Genomic DNA, 20,331 nt, shown 5'->3' with positions numbered 1-20,331 from the left:
CACAGGTACTTTATAACCGTGTCAAAACTGAGTTGAAACGTCTGGGAAAAGATGATGAACAGCTGCGTAATCGAATTGAAGAAATGAAAAACAGGTAAATACAGATACAGTGATTATGGTGTATATTTACTGTATAGATATATACAGAGTGAGTTCTTCTGATTAATGAGAAAATCTGTAGTAACAGAAAACAGTTGTTTAACTAGACCCTTCTGAAGATTAAACATTTAAATGTCTCTGTCCATGCTTCTTTGTATGCCAAGATTTTGACTGGAAGGTCATGAGGCAATAGGGCAGAAAAAAGCTTTTCTTTTTCCTTGGTGACAGTATACATTTTTCTAGCTTATACAGTGTTGCAAAACAAATACTCTTTAAAACAGTTATTATAGGAATGTAATGTGAGAATTGTGTGATTGCAAATTTAAAATGAAAAAGATCACTCTGATTTGTAGATCTTGTGAATGCTCTGAATCTTAAATACATTTGATTCATAGATCTATCTATATGTGATATACTAAAAGTTTGTAAGTACATATCAGAAGTAGTATTTTGTTAAAACTTTTATCATTTTAACTAAAATTAAGTAAACCCTGCAAATTATAGTGCAGTTTTTAAAATATTGAAGTGTGATCTCTTCTAGTGCTAATAGGATTTCAGTTCCTGAAAAGATGGAAAAACAAAGGAAAATTGCACAGTTAAAGGAAAAGTTACAGGCGTTTCATGATGAAGAAGTGATGATTGGCCAACAGATGGATCAGTTTCAGCAGGCTATTTATAAACATAAGGAAGAAGATGCTAAACTTAGGTAAGTTAGAGTTGTTATTTTTTACTTCAAATTATGAGAGATCATCTCTTATATACCTTCATTTCCTTGCATTCGAGTATGAGGCTTCAGTTTCTATATTTGCTTTTGTTTGTTGTTTCCCTCTCCTTCCTAGTTGATCTTAGGAATTGCTAAACTTTTCTCCGCAGAGTATGGCTAAATTCCGAAACTTTTGGAGAATTAACAAAACCGTTATGTTATTAAAGATGAAAGGTAATACTAATTTAAAGCCTGGTTTGAATCTATGCTGCAATTTGATGTCCTCCTTTCTTCCCATTGTCTGTCACTTATTCTCGTATCATCACCTTATGGGACTATGATTTGCATTATTTTCATGTTTTATATGCTAGTAAATCCCGGTATGACATCGTCAGATCTACAACGTGATGTAACAAATTATATACACTTAAAGATAATTATTGTATCTATAATTACATGTAAATTTATAGAGACTTTAAACCACTTGCTTCAAATGTCTATTTAACTCATAAATGAACTAGAAAAACAAAGCATTTATACGCTGTGATTTGGAAACCTGAACTTGAGCAGTGGTTACCGGAGGGGGTTATGGTTATGTTGCCATTTATTGTTTAAAGACATTTGAGAATTGTTGCCCATTATACATGATATGTTATTAACAAAACATCTTTTACCAAATATCAAAGACAGTATTTTCTTTCTTCTGTTGAAGACCTTTGTAGAAGAGGGTGAAATTGAAATATGAAAATAGAAAGTAGTATTGATCTTTTACTTTGTTGTCATTTTTTGTTTATAACATGTATTACTGTGTAAATAATGCACAATACAAATTTACAGTTTGTTAGGTGTCTTTCTGTAAGACAAAATTCATCTTAGAATATTGTCTTGCTGTTGTGCTTTTTGCTTCGGTTGTTTTTTTTCACCAAGTAAAATTGTTTATCAATATGTATCTCTAGCATTCTGTACTGCTTGATATAATTTTGGTGTTTTTACATCTGCTTTAGCATTTTTATCTGTGTTGTGCTCTTCTCTTCGTACCTTTCACCATGGTAAAGTCACATAAAGCTATGTTGCAAAGTGGCATCTTCTTGTGTTTTTTATTTTTTTTGTCTCATGTTTCTTAAAGCTCTAAAATAATTGTGGGTTTGTAACTAGTTGTACTTTGATGTATGGAGGTCTTCTCATGCTATCCTATTATATTAATACTTAAAAAAAATAAGACCACAATTATTTCTCTAAAATTAAGACTTCATAAGCTGCTGCTACTGAAAAAAAATCTCTTCTTTTAGGAGAGAAGAGGGTGATATGAAACAAGAATTGGATGCTAAGCAGAAACAGCTGAGAGAGCTGAGAGATAGTAAAACAAATATCTTTAAAAGATTTGGACAACATGTACCATCATTTCTTGAAGCAGTTGAAACAGCCTACAGGCAAGGACACTTTAAACGCAAACCTGTTGGACCTTTAGGTAAGAATAACAGCTGAAAAATACAGTTTTTGGAATATTTCTGTACTGGTTTACTTGAATGGCTGCTGCTGGCAACAATGAACTTTTAGAAAAGCTATTTGTTATTGAGGGAGTTCAAAATATATCTTCTGTAATTCCTGGACTAAAATTTTTGTTTTGGTAGACTATCTTTTGCTTCTGTCCTTTTTATCATATTATTTAGGTAAACTCTGTCTTTCCTAATTTTGCAGCTGTTTTTATTATGGTATTTTATGCAGTTACAATGTGAAACTTGCTATCCCTTCAATTCCTACACAACCTCTTAACTTTGGCTTGGTTTCATGGCTTGTTACTGATCTTGTTTTAATTCATCCTTTCAGGCTATTTGTGGAAAAAAATGAGTTTGGGGGTTTAAAAGGTTTCCTGCTTTTAAATTTGGATGGCATGAAAGGCTCACTTATACTCAGGAAAGGGCATCTGGCTAAACTGTGTGATACTAGCAGTATTTCTAGGACTTCTGGGAAGAAGTTTGGAGACTTTGGGAGATTATGCTGTTATCTTAGAGCTGTTCCCCTTTGAGTCTGGGTAATTTTCTTCTGAAGACATCTTAAATCAAAAAATTCTTTGCCTGTCATGCCAACTCTGCAATTGTTTATTTTGTGAAGACATTGTAAAATACATTTCAGAATAGTGTTGCAGAGCAGGAGAGTTTTGAGTGGAATTATGACATTTGAAGGGGCTTGCCAAGTATCATAAGGTAGGGAGATGCTTAGCTGAGGACTTTGCTCTTAGATTAGATCGACCATGCTAACAGGAATTCCAGGGGAGAGTTAAGTCTGGCTGTAAGGTCTTGATGCTGCTTGCTTGGTGAGGTGTGTTGCAGGAAGGTCTCATCCCTCAAAATCTTCCTACTCACCAGTGGAGGAATAGTTTAAGATAATGATGGGGATTGGGTGTTTCAGTGATGTGTTGCAATGCAGTGAACTTTTAAAACATAGAGTAAATAAATAGTTATTAGAAAAGCAGTTTTTCTAGTTCATAGGTCTGATAAAAGTTAGGGAAATGGAGGAAAAAAATCCTGCCTGGTGTACTAAACAAAAACAGCAATAGAAAAACACACAAAAACCGTTCAGTTTAATTATTGAAGTAGTACAGTTGAACGAGTCAGTTCTATGTGTGGCTGTCAGTGTATCTTATCTACCGTGTAGGTACTTGGAAAACTAGGTGTTTACTGCAGGGTGGGGATGTGTGAACACTGCTACTGATGACAGGTGATACAATGAAATCCTCATGTTAACTTATAGCATAGTTTTCCTCTGCCTTCACCCTTGGAGCAGTTAATAAGTAGTCTTTGCCATGACACACTCTTGCTCTGCTGCCATCAAATTAGTATCTTAATGGAGTTAGTGGCCTCTCAAAGAACTTAACAAAAACAAAAGAAGCGCAGGCCTCTAGGAAGACAAATTACGTATGTTGTCAGGGTAGCTTGTCTGTTGTAGAGTAATTTCTTTTTTAGTGAACTCTTTTTTTTCCTTCTTGTAATAAAGGTTTATTTCAGAGCCTTTAAAAAGGAAAGAAAAAAATGAAAACAAGAACACAGCGGTAAAAATGCATTATGTAAGTATATGTTATGGAACAAAGCTCCTAAAGCCTTGTCTTGTTTGTTTGTATAGGTGCTTTCATTCATCCGAAAGATGCTGAACTGTCCTTGGCTATTGAATCTTGTTTAAAGAGCTTAGTTCAGGCATTTTGCTGTGATAATCATAGTGATGAAAGAGTTCTTCAGCAGCTGATGGCAAATCATTATCCACGTGGGCTTAGACCTTCAATAATTGTAAATAAATTTCAGGATAAAGTTTATGATGTTAGACACAGGTAAGTTACATTTTGAATTTTGTTACATAGTTACAGTGTTATCAATTGTTATCAATTTGAAAGAACTATGTATAATTTTGATTCAAAGAATTTAATGTGGAATTTATGTATGTTGGGTTTTTTTGTTTGTTTGTTTTGTTTTGTGTTTTTTTTTGTTTGTTTGTTTTTTTTTAGAGGAGTTCACCATCCAGAATTCCCATCAGTTCTTACAGCATTGGAAATAGATGATCCAGTGGTTGCCAACTGTTTGATTGATATGAGGGGTATAGAAAAAATCCTGCTGATTAAAGTAAGGCTCTCCCCTCCCTACTGGCCTCTAAAGAAAGGCATTGTCTCTTTATATAGTCTATATCCAGTTCCTCCTCTGGTTTTTGTCTGTGACAGGCAGGTAGAGGTGTGGTGACTTTCTGGTTTTGTTTTTTGTTGTTTTTTTTTTATTTTTCCATCCCCAGAAGCATAACGTACAGACACTGAGGTGAGGTCCTTAAAGACAATAACTGCAACAGTTATCTGTGTAACAATGCAGTCCGTACACCAATGCCTTTTCAGATTCTTAATGCTACATACTCTAAAATTATTCTTTCATTACTGTGTTTCTTATTTTTCATTAGAAATGTAAATGATTTCTGAGTGAGAGAACTTCTCCGTTAGTTTTAAAGTAATATCTTTAATTATGGTGGATTTTCTATAGGTATGATAAGGCAATTGTATTTTTCAGAGTAGCCGTAAAGCTCGTGAAGTAATGCAGTCTAATAATCCTCCAAGAAATTGTAGAGAAGCTTTCACTGTTGAAGGGGATCAAGTATTTGACAGGCGATACTATTCTTCTGACTACCGCAGACCCAAGTATCTCAGCAAAAATGTTGAAGCAGAAATAAAGTAAGCATCTTTTTACATTGTTTCTCTAAAATGTGCATTTGTTGACATGAATAGTAGAATTGCATATTTTTCTATTTAGATGTATGTGCATGAGAAACTTCCACCCTCCACTACTCTCCTGTTTCTCCATGTACTTTTTTTGGTCACTCAATAACTTATACGTATATGTCTGTGTTTTTGTATGTATATAATATCTCAGTATCAATTTTTTTTTTCCCAAGTCATTTAGAGAGTGAAGTTGCAAACAGGAAGGCACAGTTGACAGCATGTCAGCGACATTTGTATTCCATTGAAAATGAGATTAGGCGGAATGAAGATCATCTTCATCGTCATCGACAACACCAAAAAGAACTACAGGTAAAAATAGGTGTTGTGTTAATCTTTAGGCGTTAATCATTTTTTTTCCTGTTTCACTTTGACTTCTATACTATAATTTGAGTGGGTGATAGTTTTTCAATATTTATGCTTACCTTTGTTCATTTGGTGCTTGTGCAAAAACACAAGGGTCTGCGTATTAGTATCTAGAGGATGTTTTCATTGTTTAGGACAAAGTGATTCAAGTCATATCAGTCCTGGCATATGTTGCTGTTATTCTGTATAGTATCTTTTTTTTTCAGTTGTACTAAATCTCACAAATGAAATTTCTACTTGTTTTTTGTGGTGCAAGAAAGGAGTTGGAAGGAAGTTGCTGCAAAATTTGATACAAGTTTATTTTTCCTGCTTTCTCCTTTATTTCTATCGAGTCTTGCCTGTTAATTCCTAGAATCTTGTTTCTCTTTGTGCTCTTCATTTATGTTCTTTACATGTTTTAATAAATTGAGTGTTTCATGCTTTTAGACTTTGGCTTAATCTGATTTTCTGTATAAACCATTTACAACCATTAATCTTTGTTTTCTACGTGATTTCCAGTTCTGGTAGGTAGGATATATATGTGGTGGCTGATGATACTACTGTTAGGCAGCGTAAGATGGTAAATACTATATAACTAAAATGCTAATGTATACTTTATTAAGTAAATTGCAAATAACCAGCAGAGAAGCGGCACGTGAACTCTTATTAATTTGATGAAGACAAGTATTTGAAGGACATGAAATATATTTTATTCATGTTGAAAGGAAATGTAGTAATGATTTTAAAGTGCATGTTACTTTCAGGGCAAGTTCTGCCTTATTAAAATGGATTCCATAGGTAAGTGGGAAGAATGTTCTTCCGTAGGCAGTAGTGAAGCTAAAAGAATATATTACTTTCTGTATTGACTTCAATGAATTTATACGATCTTTTCTTGTAAGGTAAACTTAATATATTTTTTTCCAGATAAAAATAAGAACAACAAAAGCAGAAATAGCAGATCTTGAGAATACAGAAGAAAACCAGTCAGTGGACATCCGAATATTGGTAAGAAAAGAATATTGAATTATGTCTAATAGGGATGTGAAATAATGTCTTTGAATGTTGATAACTATTTTAAATAAGAAACAACTAAATACTGTAGATTACCATCCAGGGCACAAGTTGGATAAAATAGTGAAAAATGTTATATTTGAGAGAAAGTGTGCAATTATTGTAATGGCAGTATTTTTGGTGAGTGTTCATTTGTTTGTTTGGATTTTCCTCTATTTATCACCTTCTTCAAACCAATGGTACTGCAGGGTTATGGAAGGCAAGGTGGTGTTATAAAGAGATGTTCTGTGCATTTTCTTTCATCATTCCAGATACGCAGTGCCATAAAACTCTGGGCGGGGGGGGGGGAGCAGTGATGTAGGTTTGGAGGACAGAATTAGCATCTTAGAAGCATAGATGAAGATCACTCTTTAGCGTAAATTATGTCACAGCACTGCTTCTCTGTCCTGTATCCACAGTTTCTTGGTTTATAGTAAACTCATCATGCAGTTTTAAAGTTAAAAGCCTAAGAAAGGATTGCACTATTGTGATTCCTACAAAGTGCTTATCCATGTTCTTAGAATATATAGTTAGCAATTTAAGAATAGAGTAAAAATGTTTGGTAATCTATTATAATTTTTGTTGGTGGCCATGGAATTTTAGCTATTCCTCTGTAATAAGCTAGTGTCTACAAACAATCAAGATCTTAATTCATAGAGTCAGTCTGACAAATGCTGTTAATGCTGACTACAATTGTTTTGGTTAAATTCCATGCCATGGGATCAGTGAGATGGTAACTTCCATAACCTTATAGCTTTACAGTAAGTTGTCTTTCAGCAAGTGAACATATTCATGTGAGTAAACCCTTCACAACATACTCAAAAAGTAAAGAATTGGGAGATACAGATTCTGTGAACTCTTACGTTTTGTTTCAAATCTTGTTTTGTTAGTTTAGGAAAATGTACATTGTTTGTCCTTTAAATGGAATTGAAAAGATCATATTTCTTTGTAGGGGAGTATCTTTTTATTTTTTGTGATTGAAAAAAAAAATTGACAATTATTCAACAACAGAATTTTTACTGTTGCCTTCTGACAATAGTCTTATGCAGCTGGTAGTTTTACATATTTACTTCTCCTTAGTCTTTTCTTTGATTTTCGTTGGTATTTTTTTCTGCACTTTCTGATCACTTCTATGTAGTATTTGCTGTTCTTTCACTTATTTCTTTCATTCCTACATTGATTTCCCAGTTGTCTGATTGTGAAAAAGAATATTAGCACAATACAAGGTTTTGCTTACATATTTTTTCTTAAGTTTTGGAGCATTTGTCTTTTCAGAGCAGAAAGTATCTATAGTAGTAATCAATTAGGAATGGTATAATTTTCTAGGGAACAGTGAAAATCCACTTCCTCTTCCTATATTCCTCTGTATATGGAATGTACGTCCTCCATCACAGATCCAGAAGGAAGCCATAATGTTCTTTGTTTAGTAAATTACTGTAGTAAATCATTAGCATGGCTAATTCTTCACAAAATCCTAGCCATCAACTCCCAAATTAAGTCAGCTTAATTTTCACTCAGATAAAGAAGTTCCACATTTTCTTTTGCTATATGATTTAGTGGCTTTCAAGATAATTTATCCATCTGTTCTTTTGAGCCTTCATGGCAATTACATTGAGCTGTTTTTATTCTCGTTAGAGAGCTTAGAGTATTGCCTATACCCTGGTAATGATAATAAAATAAAAATCACGTAATGTGCAAATATATGGACTCCTTTCGCTCTTTGTTTTAAAATATTTTGACAGGAAGATGTGTCTGAAGAAAATAAAAAAAAGATGGAATCTGCAAAAAAAGAAATGCAGGAGCAAAGCAGAAGAATGGAAGAACTGAACAATATTCTCCAGGAGGCCGAAAAAAGATTTGAAGAAATAAAAGAAAAAATTCATCAAGTAGAAGAAATTGCTGGTCCGATTAAGGTACTGATAACTCCATATTGTATTTTTTTGTTCCCTTTGTGTGGCAACAGGAATGAGGTTAAATGGAGGCAGGAGAAAAGAATGTTTGTTCCTAATACAGTTAAGAGCTGCCCTTGAACATAGAAGTAGGGCGTTCCCTCTAAATTATGTCAAGAAATAAGCTTGGCAGTATTTTGAAGATAATGTTGATTGTTAAGTTTAGTTGCTGTAATATTTCAGGTTTAAAGAGAAATTATTTTGTTTTCAAGTGGTTTTAGTCAGGAATTGAAAAAGCAGGAAAAACGGTTTAATTGAATTTCTCCTTTAAGTACATCATATCTGTTGTTTTGGCTTTTTTTTTTTTGTTTGTTTCTGCTAAGGCATGGCTAAGAATATGCACACTTGGTCAGTTTTCAAAATAGATTTTGTAGCTTTGTATGAAAGAGACCTGGAAATCGCAGAGAATTAACAAGGCTTGAGATAAGTAGCAAACTGAAGGTAAATGCAAAATTTTGGTATTGGCAAATAGAATCCTGATAATCTTATGCTTTCAAGAATTAATGGTTTGAAAATGAAAATAACAGAGTCCAGCATATAAACAGTATTCTAAAGTTGTAGAATGAGGAAACTTGTATGTAATGAGGAAAAAGTCAGAATTATCGCTGTAGGAATCTCTTGTATACCTCACATAAATTGTGTATTGATATTTAGTCAGCTAGAATTAAGGAAGCAAGAGCAAACGGGAAGGAAATAGTTAAGGATGGCAACTGAAAAATATATTAGTTATATTTAACTATTGTGACAAAAAATAAAATAAAACAGCATGATAACCTGTGAAAGGTGTGTACATATTTGAGAGATGCTTAGGAATCTACCCTATACAGTACACTTTTCAAATCTTGAGGTATTCAAAAATAGGATGAATTAAGCAAAGCGGACTCGGAGGTGGAAAACAGAAAACGTCGTTGGCAGCACTATGAAGACAGGAAGAAAGAACATTTGGCTTGCATAAAAAAACATAAAGAATTACTAGCTGCCAAAGAAAAAGAATTAGAGGTAAGTTTATTTTTAATGGAAGTTTTATGGTCAAGATCCTTTGAAAACTTAGTAATAAATCATTCTTCTTGTACAACATACAAACCATGTTAATGCCCAGTTAAACTGTGTATTTTCTTAGCTGTATTCTAAGCTGTTCATGTCTAAATCAAGTAAAATTCACTTTGTATAAATGAATCAAGATCTCTCTGTCTGGCAGAGCACCATCTCAGTCTTGATAGATAAGTTAATGGTTATCTACCTGGGACTCATTTTGCTACATTTATGCAATGCAAAGATTAGAATGCTTTAATCCTAAAATACATATTTTAAGTTAAATTGAATAATATTGTTTTGCTTTTTGGATGCTAGCATTTTTTCTCGTACAGATCACATGCCTGATCTTTTGCATACTTCACTAATCTGGCTTTACTGACAAACTCTATGGTCACATTCCTGAAGACTTCTGGAAGATTAGGCCCTGTTGAAATAGAGTGCATTTAGTTCCTTATTTATTTGCATTAGATCAAGAACTGTGAACATATGAAAAATTCTCACGTGGTTACAGTTCTTAGCACTGAAGTAACTACCTACATATGAATGAACATTTAGAGTAAAATTGTTGACAATAACAGTAAATTTGCTGTAATGACTGTACACAAAGAACAATATGAAAACTTGCTTTTTTTTAGAGGCCTTGTTTTTTTCCATAGGACAAAATACTTGGTTTAAAAAGTCTGTTAGTCTTTGCAACAAGTAACAATTGAATTTCAAACATTACCGTAGGAAAAAACTGCCCAGGCTAGGCAAATCTATGCAGAGCGCATAGAAGTCAGCAGAACTGTTAAAAGTCTGGATGCAGAAATGAATCGCTTAAGAGAGCGGATAAATTCAGAAAAAAATCACCATGGGAACAGAGAAGAAATAATACAGTAAGTCATCTTTAATGTCTGTCTAGTTCAGGTAAGATGGAAGAGACTGGGGAAACAACAGTTTTCTTATACTGAATTTATGTGTTTTAATACTTAAGTGATGTATGAAGACGTAGAAACGTGCTGTGATGATTGTACAGCCAATCAGTACTGAATGGTCTTAGGAGAGTTGAACTGCCCCTGTAGTGATCTTACACAGGGTTGATACTCTCAGGTTACTAATAATCAGACACTTGCTCTTTTAGTATTTAGAGGTACCCCAGCTATGGTGGTGTGAACAAAGCTCACTTGCTCTGGGATGCACTGAGCATTAAGCATGCTTCTAGTTTGAGTAGCTAATGTAGAATTTAGGCAGTTACTTGAGGTTTTGACTGCATTTCAAGAAAACAATTTCAAGAAATCATTCCTCATAGATATGGGGAGTCCAATCGTTATTTCTCCTTAGTGCGAGAGCTTCCATTTAAAAGGAAAACAAACTGAGGTAAAATATAGTAATTTGACTTGTTTTCATTCATGAAAGATAGCTTACCTAACATGCTGAAATGCTTTTAGCTTTAACTTAGAGCCTCATGAAACCTTTTTGTGTGTGAATGTTTTATTTTATTTTTTTTTTCAGCAATTGCTTGGCTTTAATGTAATGCATGCTAATGCTAGACTTTCTGTTAATTAAAACAGGCAATTTCTTGATGCAAAGGAAAGATACGAAGATGCAAACATTAAAGTAAAGAACTTAAAGAGATTTATTATGCTGCTGGAAGAAATAATGACACAAAGATTCAGAATATATCGACAGTTCCTAAGGTAAGTTAATTATGCTGTAATTTCAGATGATTAGTATGTAGGTATGTATTTCTTCAATAATGTCTTTAGAAAATAAACAAACAACTATTCCACACATAAGATTATATTTATTATAATTTGAATGAAGAGCTGAACAGCTACAAAGTATTTTCTTTTGACTTGCTGGCAGAGGTGTGTGGTTCAGTGCTGTCTGAGATTGCATTCTGTGGCTAACAAAATAAACTGGTGATACGTAAATTTTGCCTGTACTCCAGAGTAAATTACAGAGCAAACCCTTGAGAATTAGGTATTGTAAAGATGGTATTCGTGATGGTCTTAGAGTTAAACCTGTTTCAGAGCCTAAATGTTAATGCTTAAGTTATAGATCCTTATCATTGGAAATTTTCAAATATTTTACACACTGATATGTTACACATGGTAAGGTATACATGAGATTCATTGTGACAGTACTTTTTTTGATTTTCTTTAACATTCTTGAAAGTAGAGATATTTGCTTTAAATAAGCCAGCAGGTATGAGACAGTTTGAGGAAGCTGTGAGTGAGTGCTCTGACACACTTGACAGATCATACAGATTACCTGATATTGGACAGAACAGAGACAAAAATGATACCTTTTTTATTTCAGGTCCCATAATACTTCTGAGGTGAGGCAGTGCACAGCTGATGACCCTCACCAAGTTCTAGTGATTGTGTCAGCACGGCTACTAGTCCTTTGCCTTACTTTTGCCTTGCATAGTTTTTTTAACTTCATCTTGCTCCCAGTACCAATATTATTATGTCTGACAATTTAGAGTCTGCCTGGACTGACAGCTAGAAACACAACATAAGTCAGTTGAGGCTGCAAATATTTTTCTTCACACCAAAGGCCTCAGCAATGCGCGCTCAATCCAAGACAGTTCTGTTTCAGTACTGGTTTTGGACAGTAAAATATCAGCAACATGCTAACATTGAAATAATCCAGCCTATCATTCATTTTCATTAAGTCTAGTTATCAGTGGTATGCTCCCATAACTTCATTGTGGGCCAGCCGCTCTTTCTCTGCCCTATGCTGAAAAACAATTCAGGATTTTTATTCAGGTCCTGTGATTTGACAGCTGTCAGTCTGACAAGTGTCTGTACTGGGAGTGCACCACTTTTCTTGCTGCAGTCCCTTACTGTCCTGTATATATGTATATGTATATATATATATACATATATACATATTTTTTTTCAGCAGAAATTGAGGGATATATGTATTGGTTCTGCTTCTTGTACTTTTCAGTCTGGGATTTGGATGGGATTGCCAATACAATCATGAGAGATAGTAATGATCAAAAGAATCCTATCTTTTGTGCTGGAAGTATAGAAATGCCAGTTGATAAATTTGTACCGGCAGAATCTGGTACTTGCCTTTTGGGGCCTATAAGGGTCAAACTGAATCTTGTTCCTAGTGCTTGAATTTGAATGCAAATCATGGAATCATAGAATGGTCCCACTCTAATGTGTACTAAAGAACCATAGTAAATTCTTGGAGGAACAGTGTTGTATTGTCTGCTGGAGAATTATGTACTAGAATTGAGGAAGGAAGGGAGTGCAGAGGGAATCAGCAGTGTTTAATTCTTGGAGTCTAGCAGAGTCCTTGTAAATTTTTCACTATATTAATGATGCAGCACTAACAGTGGATAGGGAAATAGCAGTGGAGTCTGGTTATTTCATGGTGAAGTTGTGAAAGAAGCATGTCAAAAGCTTCTAGTCGATTGAAGCAGGGATTAAATTTAGAAATCCAGAAGTACAGTTTATATTTTCTGTACACTTGTTATGTTGCGTCTTTAATTTCTCTCCAATGTTAACTGTTTGAGATTTGGGGAAAAAAAGATGATGATGTGAAACCATTGATTAAAAAATTTGCTGTCACTTTTTCAAATATCTTTAAACTTGGTGAGCTAATGTTTGTTTGCATGATTTAACTGATTTAAGGCTCCTTTCTTTACGATGCAAACTGTACTTCGACTACTTATTACGCATTCGAGCTTGCTGTGGAAAAATACTTTTCGACCACAAGAATGAGACACTTTCAATAACAGTAAGTTATTTGATACTATTTGAAGTATGATAATGTGTGTTAAAATAGTGTGGTTTTTTGTTTGCTTTTAGTGTCAGCTGCTAGAGCATGTATTGCAAAGAATAGAATTGTTCTCCCCTCTCCAAAAAGTGATATGCCAAATTGTAGCACACTGTTGAAAACAAACAAGAATAAAGCCAAACTGTATCATTGTCTTTAATAGGGATGTTGCTAGATAACATGGAATAACAGGAAGATTTACTTTTTATGATTGTGTAACATCTTACTGCCTTTAAGTGGTTGATGGCTTCAATATTATGTTTTCTCTGTGTATTCTGTAAGTTTATATCTTTTAACATGCTTCCCAGAAAGTCTTAGTCATAGAGCATTTATTTATTTATTCTGTGGGAGAATTTGCTTTTAGGATTTGAGGAGGAAAATGTGTAGTGAGGACACAAATACTTGTTGACACGCTCTTCATTAAACAGGTGAAGGATAGATACCCAAAAAACTCAACTTCATATTTTATGGATTCAGTTTATTGCCTGTCTTTATCTTTTTACATTTTTTGTGACTCATATTTCATGTTTATCATGCATAAAATTTAAATATAGTCAAGGAAGATTTAAATAAAAAAAAAAAAGAAAAAAAGAAAAAAATCTTTATTTTCCTGCTTAGTTCATTAAAAGTAATATAATTAGCAAGATAAGAAAATATTGAAGCTTAATCCTGAATGGAGAGTGCCACAAGGTGTCATCATAATTAGTGGAAGGGAGTGACTGTTTACAACGATTCACTTGTTCTGGTAAAGAAACTTCCTCCTTTAAGCTACTATTGTGAATCAATTACCTGCTTTTCTATTACAGCTGGTAGCTATTGGATTTTACTGTGATATAATTACATTTGTTGACAGTTATTTAATCTGTTTAATAGGTATTAAAATAGAGAATTTAATAAGAAAACATTGGCAGAATCATCTGTTTAATCTGTTCAGTGTATCTTACTATGGTGGATAAAGTTGCAGTGATCCCAGAAATGGCTAGGAGCCATTTCATTCTGAATTCTTTCCAGAGTGGCAGTGAAGTACATAAGCTGTTCCTCAAGTGATCTCTCTGTTCATATGTAACATGTTTGCAGTTCCAATAACTTTTTTTTTTTTTTTTTTTTTTTTTTTTTTTTTAAGGAACTCTCCAAGTTTAAAAAGTATTTTATTATCTTTATTTCAAGGTTCAGCCTGGAGAGGAAGACAAAGCTGCTCTTAACGATGTGAGATCGTTATCAGGAGGTGAACGTTCCTTCTCAACAGTTTGTTTCATTCTTTCTCTGTGGTCCATTACTGAATCTCCTTTCAGATGTTTGGATGAATTTGATGTCTACATGGTATAGTTTAAACTACATTTGCTATTCTGATTTGTATAAATTAGCAAAATAGTTGATTTGTGACCTGTGGTTGGTTAGAAATTTAAAATACTATAGGTAACAGTAAGTGATATTAAACAGAAGTGCTCATTAGGGGTCTTGTTTACTAAGCTTAGTGACTTTTTTTGAAGCTTAATGTTTTATAATTGGCACTAAGAACTAGGAATATCATGTTACTCTGCAAGTTCAAATCTCAGTTCAGCAGAAAAATCATAAAATAAAGGTTTTTACTTCCCTGGGCAGTTACTGTTTTTGTCAGAGGTTGCCTCTGTATGATGCTGTGACAGTCCTTGGCTTAGCACATGCCTTGGCTTCTATGATATATATGTACATCTTTATGATATATATATGTTAAATATACATTTTTTCAGTGCAGATATAGCAGATGATTTGGTACTCAGATAATTGTTTTGTACCTACTTTCCAAGATGCTGAAATTCAGATTAATGAATAGGAAATACTAATGGCAGCTAAAACTGATAAACATCATCTTTGTGTATCACTTCCCTGGAGAACTAGTTCCATGAGACAAAGACAGTAGTTGATATTTATTTTTTTTTTCTTCTTTGGCTTCAGTGTCCCTCACCCATTAAATCAATGATTTATTTACTGAAATCAAAGACCTAGAAGAAAGAAAAAAACAGGCGGTGTACTTTATACATAAAGAATATCAGGAAGGAACATCTGCATCTAAGGTGGTCAAGCAGACATATTTCAGCATGTTAAATGTCTGAGGTTTCCCTGTTGTAGAATCAGTGACATAATCATTGATTCCACAAACAAACTTGAAAAGCTCTCATCTCATCATCTTATTCAATTTGTCTTATCTTACAAATTAGTTGTACTGAAGTTTATTCATATGTCCAGAAAAAGATGGATAGTCAAAACTGTAGCCCTGCAGAGAACTTAGATGTCTTTTATTCTGTAAGTAATTCCTCAACACTTGTTTTTCTACTGCTGTGCCAATAAGCACACCATACTGTTTCCACATTACATCTGTAGTTACTTCTGCTGTAATCCTGGAGACTCACCACAAGAGGACCCCATCAGCCTTTTTGTAAGGGAGACAGCTAGATTCATGTGTGACAGTGTGGAAGCAGAGCGTTATTTAACCCCTGCTCATCATATCCTCACATTATACATATTTTTCAATAAGCCTACGCAAGGATGTTTTTAGAAATAAATAAATAAATAATCTGGCTACAAAGTAACTTAGGTTTCATGTAGCCCTTACATCCTTTCAGATAATTTTGAGGCAGAAAGTTATAAGAAATGTTATTCAACTAAAATAAAGTTCATCTTAGCATACCAATAAAGAAGTATTACACGTGTATATAAAAGCTGGTAGAAAAATAATGTGAGTAGGAGTGTGATTGTTCTGATAGAAGCTGATAGATTGTTCTGATAGATAGATATTTTGTGTGTATATTAAAAAGTAAAGTTTTAAGATTTCCCAAACTTTATTTCATAGCTTTTAGAATTTAACCCTAGTATTTCTCCAGTGTTGTTTCTGTTTAGCTAAGCTTTACCATCTATGTACTACTTTAGGTAGGTCTTACTATTAAGATACTTTCTAATTTATTTATTACTAGGTAGTTGTCCTAATCTGTGCAATAAGAAGTCAGTGAAGTATACAGGCAGTATTCACTGATAAAGATTTTGTCTTTAGGACATGGTTAACAGAAGAATTGCAATGGATATGATTCTGAAGGTGGCTGACTCTCAGCGTCATCGGCAGTTCATTTTGCTCACCCCACAAAGCATGAGGTAATAATGTTGTGTTGTATTTCCTAGTAGAAGTAGGACATGAAAGTTGTATTGCGAGTATCACTTGAAAGAAGGAAATCTGAGGAGAATTTTTGTGATTTTCAGTGGTAGAACATTAACAGTTAAGCAGTTCATGGCTGATGTTTTTAAGAACTTAGGAGAATATTTTTCACTTTTCCATATGTAATGTGGTAATTCAGTGAAACTTGAATCATTTTATCTAAAGTAGAGGAGCTTTTTGAAATGTTTCCTTGCATGGAGCCAGGTGGGCTCCTGGTCTCCCATCAGAAAACTGATAGAATATTTTGTGTTTGTCTAATTTTCCTATTAGTATTACCGTACTTTTAACAGGCTTATGTTATTTGAGTTGACTTTTTTAAATCTGCAAGCTGATAGCTTGCTGTTCTGTTTTTTTGTAGCACCCGGATCTTTTTAAAACAAACAAACAAACAACAGTCCTCCATATAATTCTGTGGTAAAGCTATGCCCAGTTAAGGGGACAGTCACTGTCTAACCTTATTCATCCAATTCTTCTCTACAAGCCAGAAGTAATCAGTGAAGCCTGATAATTCTTATCACATTTTCTCTTCTCTCCTCTCTTCTCTTTTCTTTTCTCCTGCAAAATATACAAAGATCCTAAGCGATCTTCAAAATGAGGTTAATTTACTGTAATTATCTTGCCTTCCTAATACCTGGAGGGCGGGGGCGGGAGACGGGGTGTTCAACATGTTACTTAATGGAAATGCTTTGAGGGAATTTCTCAAACTATTCAATAAAATAGTAGGAGCTATCACTGGAGAAGCCAGAATATGTGTTTAGTAACTTCATTCTTAGTATGATGAGAGATACGTATATAAGGTGTGTGCCCCTTCAGGATCTGTAAGGCAAATAAGAACCATATTTAATTGTTACTTACGTTGGAGTTTCTCTTAAAAAGTACTTTTTCTGTAACTAACATAGTCTAATTGTTAAAAAAATGAAGGATTGAGATGTATCATTGAGGATCTGTCACCTGAAGCTTTTATGCAAGTCTTGCTCAAGTATCAGTTCAGTGAAGCCAGATCTTCACCCCATGCTACTGTTTTAAAAGGGTCCAAGAAAATAGATGCAGTAATTTTAAGGCCAATAATGGAAAGAATCAAATGGAAACAATAAATTTGTGGAGAAGGTGCACTATTTAAATGATGCATACTTTTATTTTTAGTTCTCTGCCTACGAGTTCTCATATTCGAATCCTCCGAATGCAAGACCCTGAAAGAGGCCAAACACAGTTGAACTTCCATAATAGGAATGAAGAAGAAGAAGATGATTGAGTATAAATTGTATGAATATGGCACAATATTGAGGATAAATGTACATTGATGCTTGTAAATTCCAGTTGCTACTGCCTGTTGCTGGATAAGAGGCTCTCTTGTTAAATACCCTCAGGAAAATAAGTAGTTCCTGGTTTTTATTTTTTTAATCTCAGAACTACTTTTATGTGTTCTTACAGCCCAAGGATAAGAACAATTTTCATGATATCAACTGAGCATTCAGGGTTTTATTTTAACGAACAACTACTAGTTTTTCTTTCCTTGGGGGAAGGAGAGAGGGCGGGAGAAAGGGGGATATGACATGTATTTTGTATAACTGTGGAGTACTATTTTAATAAACTATGGGAACTAATACTTGTGACAATGATTTAGTGTCTCTGCACTCTTCAAACTGGCCTTGAGTTTAAAATCTGGTTTTCTGCTTATCTCTGCTTTATTTCTTGAATGTGTGCTAATACATGCAGTAAAACGTTGTTTGTTTATTTACAGCGGAACCACAGCAGCTGAATGTGTAAAATTATTGCTTTTTTTCATAATTCCAAAATTTCATAATTTTGAAAATGAAGAACTTTTTTCAGTTTATTTTCTGAGCAGGAAAAAGTATTGATTCCTAAATTTTATAGAGACTAGCTTGTGTGTCTTAGGACATGTGCTTATAAAAACCAGCAAATCATGTCTTCATAATTTTATATTCTTAATTCCAATTCTTGCACAGACTAAGTTCGCAGGTATTCATTATGTTAACAAAATGATGGGAGTCCTTCAATATAGAGGAGCAAAGTGGCATAGTTTTAAGAAATAATACAGTAACTTAGAGTAACTTTTCTAGATTGTGGGCTTCCCAACCCACCCCACTGCCCCACCCCTCGACTATACTTGAGTTGTTAAAATAAAATTGAGTCTTTTAAAAAATTATATTTATTGGGAGGATAGAAGGAGAAAGAATAACCAGGTTTTTCAAACTGCCACAAATTAACTTTACTTCTGTCCTGTTCTCCTCTCTCCAGGAATTTGCAGTTATTGGGAGCTCTTCAGAAACAATCAATTTAGAGTTCAGCCACTAGGCATAACTCTTTCTGTTTGTTTGCTTTTGGATGATACAGGAGCCATTAAGATTATTCAAAGAACAGCTCTATAGTTTCCAGAATTATTTACTGAATAGCAACTCCTCAATAAAATATCTGTACAGTTTAAGTTTAAAGTGAATGTAGCCAAAATTTAAAAACCAAATTTAGTTTTAGTCACTGTATTTTGTGTTTATTAAAGCTGTTCAGTTTTTACGCAAGTATTTGTTAAATTTGTGGGTATCTCTAAAATATGAAAACTAGCTGAGAACTGAAGGAAATAGGCTAGAACTGCAGTTGGTTTTCTTGGTGCATTCTAACTTTAGGAATTAAATCTAGTGATCTTTTAAAGACTTTGAATGTTTACTTCTGAAAACCTAGGGTAATGGCCAACACCACACTTGCAGCACACTTGCCATGTCTAAGAGGAGGTTACTGACAAAACAAAGCCAGGCTTTTCATTGAAGTGTAGGGCAGGGGCACAAGAGACAGTGGCCCAACATTGAAATGTGGATGTTCTGGCTACATAATCATGTGAGGGGTTGTTCACGATAAGGATGAGGCATTTAAACATATTGTCCTGACGGGCTGTAGAACCTCTATCCGTGGAGGCTTTCAGGTTCTGAATACTGCTGCACCTCCTTCAAGCAAGGGATTGCACTAGGTTCCTACCAAACTCGAGGATCCAACAATCCTGTGAATAGAATGAAATGGAAGATACTTACAACTTGTTTAGAATCATGTGAAAACAGCATGGGAAGACACATGCAGATTGCATACTTGGCAAAGCTTTTCTGGAATGTGAACCCAGCCTGTGTTTTGGGGTGAGTCTGCAATACTCTTACATGGTCTTGAGCCACCTGTTCAGTTTGACTTGACTTTATGCTGGAACTGGAGTATATTTCAGACCCTTTTACAGTGAGAACTGATACAACTGTAAAGCTTTATTTCTTCCTGATTTCTTTTTTTTTTTTTTTTTTTTTTTTAGCTATCAAAAAAAATAAGCAAGAGTGCAGAGGCAGGAGGGAGAAAAATGTTTATCTCCATTATTATTTTTATAATGGCTTGTGGGGAGAAAAGAGGATAAGGAAAATTACCCTGTTCCTGCTGAGCTAATTGAGATTTCTCTCAAGTTTTCTACAGATTTACTTGAAAAATTGGAGGAATTGGCAATGACTCTGGTCTTTGATTCAAATCATATCCTGTATTTATTCTAATCTGCCATTGTACTTGATGAAAATACGTGCTTGGCTGTATAATAATTATAAGTAACTGGTTTCATGATAGAGGATTAGCTCTAAATAAACAATTACTGAAACAGTTGCTTGGATACACTTATTTTTTCGGCGATTCTACCAAGCTCTCAAAACTATCTTATTCTTGGTTCTTTGAGTTTACTATACCAACTACCTGGAGATGATGATGTTACATTTGAGACTGTTTGAGCTGTTGGCCATTTTGGATGGCAATGCAGTCCTTAAAGGATGCATTAAAGTAAATGGAGCCTGTCAAGCTACATAAATTTGAGGCGCAGGGAAATACAGAATGATGTACTGATGCCCTAATAAGTATGTGGAAGCAAAAGATGCATAAAATCCCAGGATTATTCAACATCCTCTCTACC

The 20,331-nt window shown here is 34.2% G+C and overlaps 1 protein-coding gene across 3 annotated transcripts in view; it reads left to right on the top strand.

Annotated features, from left to right (window-relative positions):
• Positions 1-17,995, top strand: part of SMC6 (structural maintenance of chromosomes 6) — a 32,445-nt gene extending 14,450 nt beyond the window's left edge. For 2 of the 3 annotated variants that reach the window (XM_084512634.1, XM_084512635.1), the window contains 16 exons: positions 6-94; positions 641-805; positions 2,092-2,270; positions 3,923-4,124; positions 4,299-4,413; positions 4,843-5,003; positions 5,225-5,360; positions 6,318-6,398; positions 8,186-8,356; positions 9,254-9,391; positions 10,157-10,302; positions 10,978-11,103; positions 13,060-13,165; positions 14,372-14,524; positions 16,233-16,330; positions 17,535-17,995. In XM_084512634.1, the coding sequence (XP_084368760.1) occupies positions 6-94; positions 641-805; positions 2,092-2,270; positions 3,923-4,124; positions 4,299-4,413; positions 4,843-5,003; positions 5,225-5,360; positions 6,318-6,398; positions 8,186-8,356; positions 9,254-9,391; positions 10,157-10,302; positions 10,978-11,103; positions 13,060-13,165; positions 14,372-14,524; positions 16,233-16,330; positions 17,535-17,643 (2,175 nt within the window). In that variant the 3' untranslated portion in view covers positions 17,644-17,995. The remainder of the gene's footprint in view (positions 1-5; positions 95-640; positions 806-2,091; positions 2,271-3,922; positions 4,125-4,298; positions 4,414-4,842; positions 5,004-5,224; positions 5,361-6,317; positions 6,399-8,185; positions 8,357-9,253; positions 9,392-10,156; positions 10,303-10,977; positions 11,104-13,059; positions 13,166-14,371; positions 14,525-16,232; positions 16,331-17,534) is intronic. The other variant, XR_014690766.1, reaches the window with a different exon arrangement.
• Positions 17,996-20,331: the final 2,336 nt, after the last annotated feature.

The sequence above is a fragment of the Aythya ferina genome (assembly GCF_964211825.1).
Source record: "Aythya ferina genome assembly, chromosome: 3".
Lineage (NCBI taxonomy): Eukaryota > Metazoa > Chordata > Aves > Anseriformes > Anatidae > Aythya > Aythya ferina.
The sequence above is the reverse complement of the archived record's forward strand: the minus strand, read 5'-3'. Positions and strand labels throughout refer to the sequence as shown.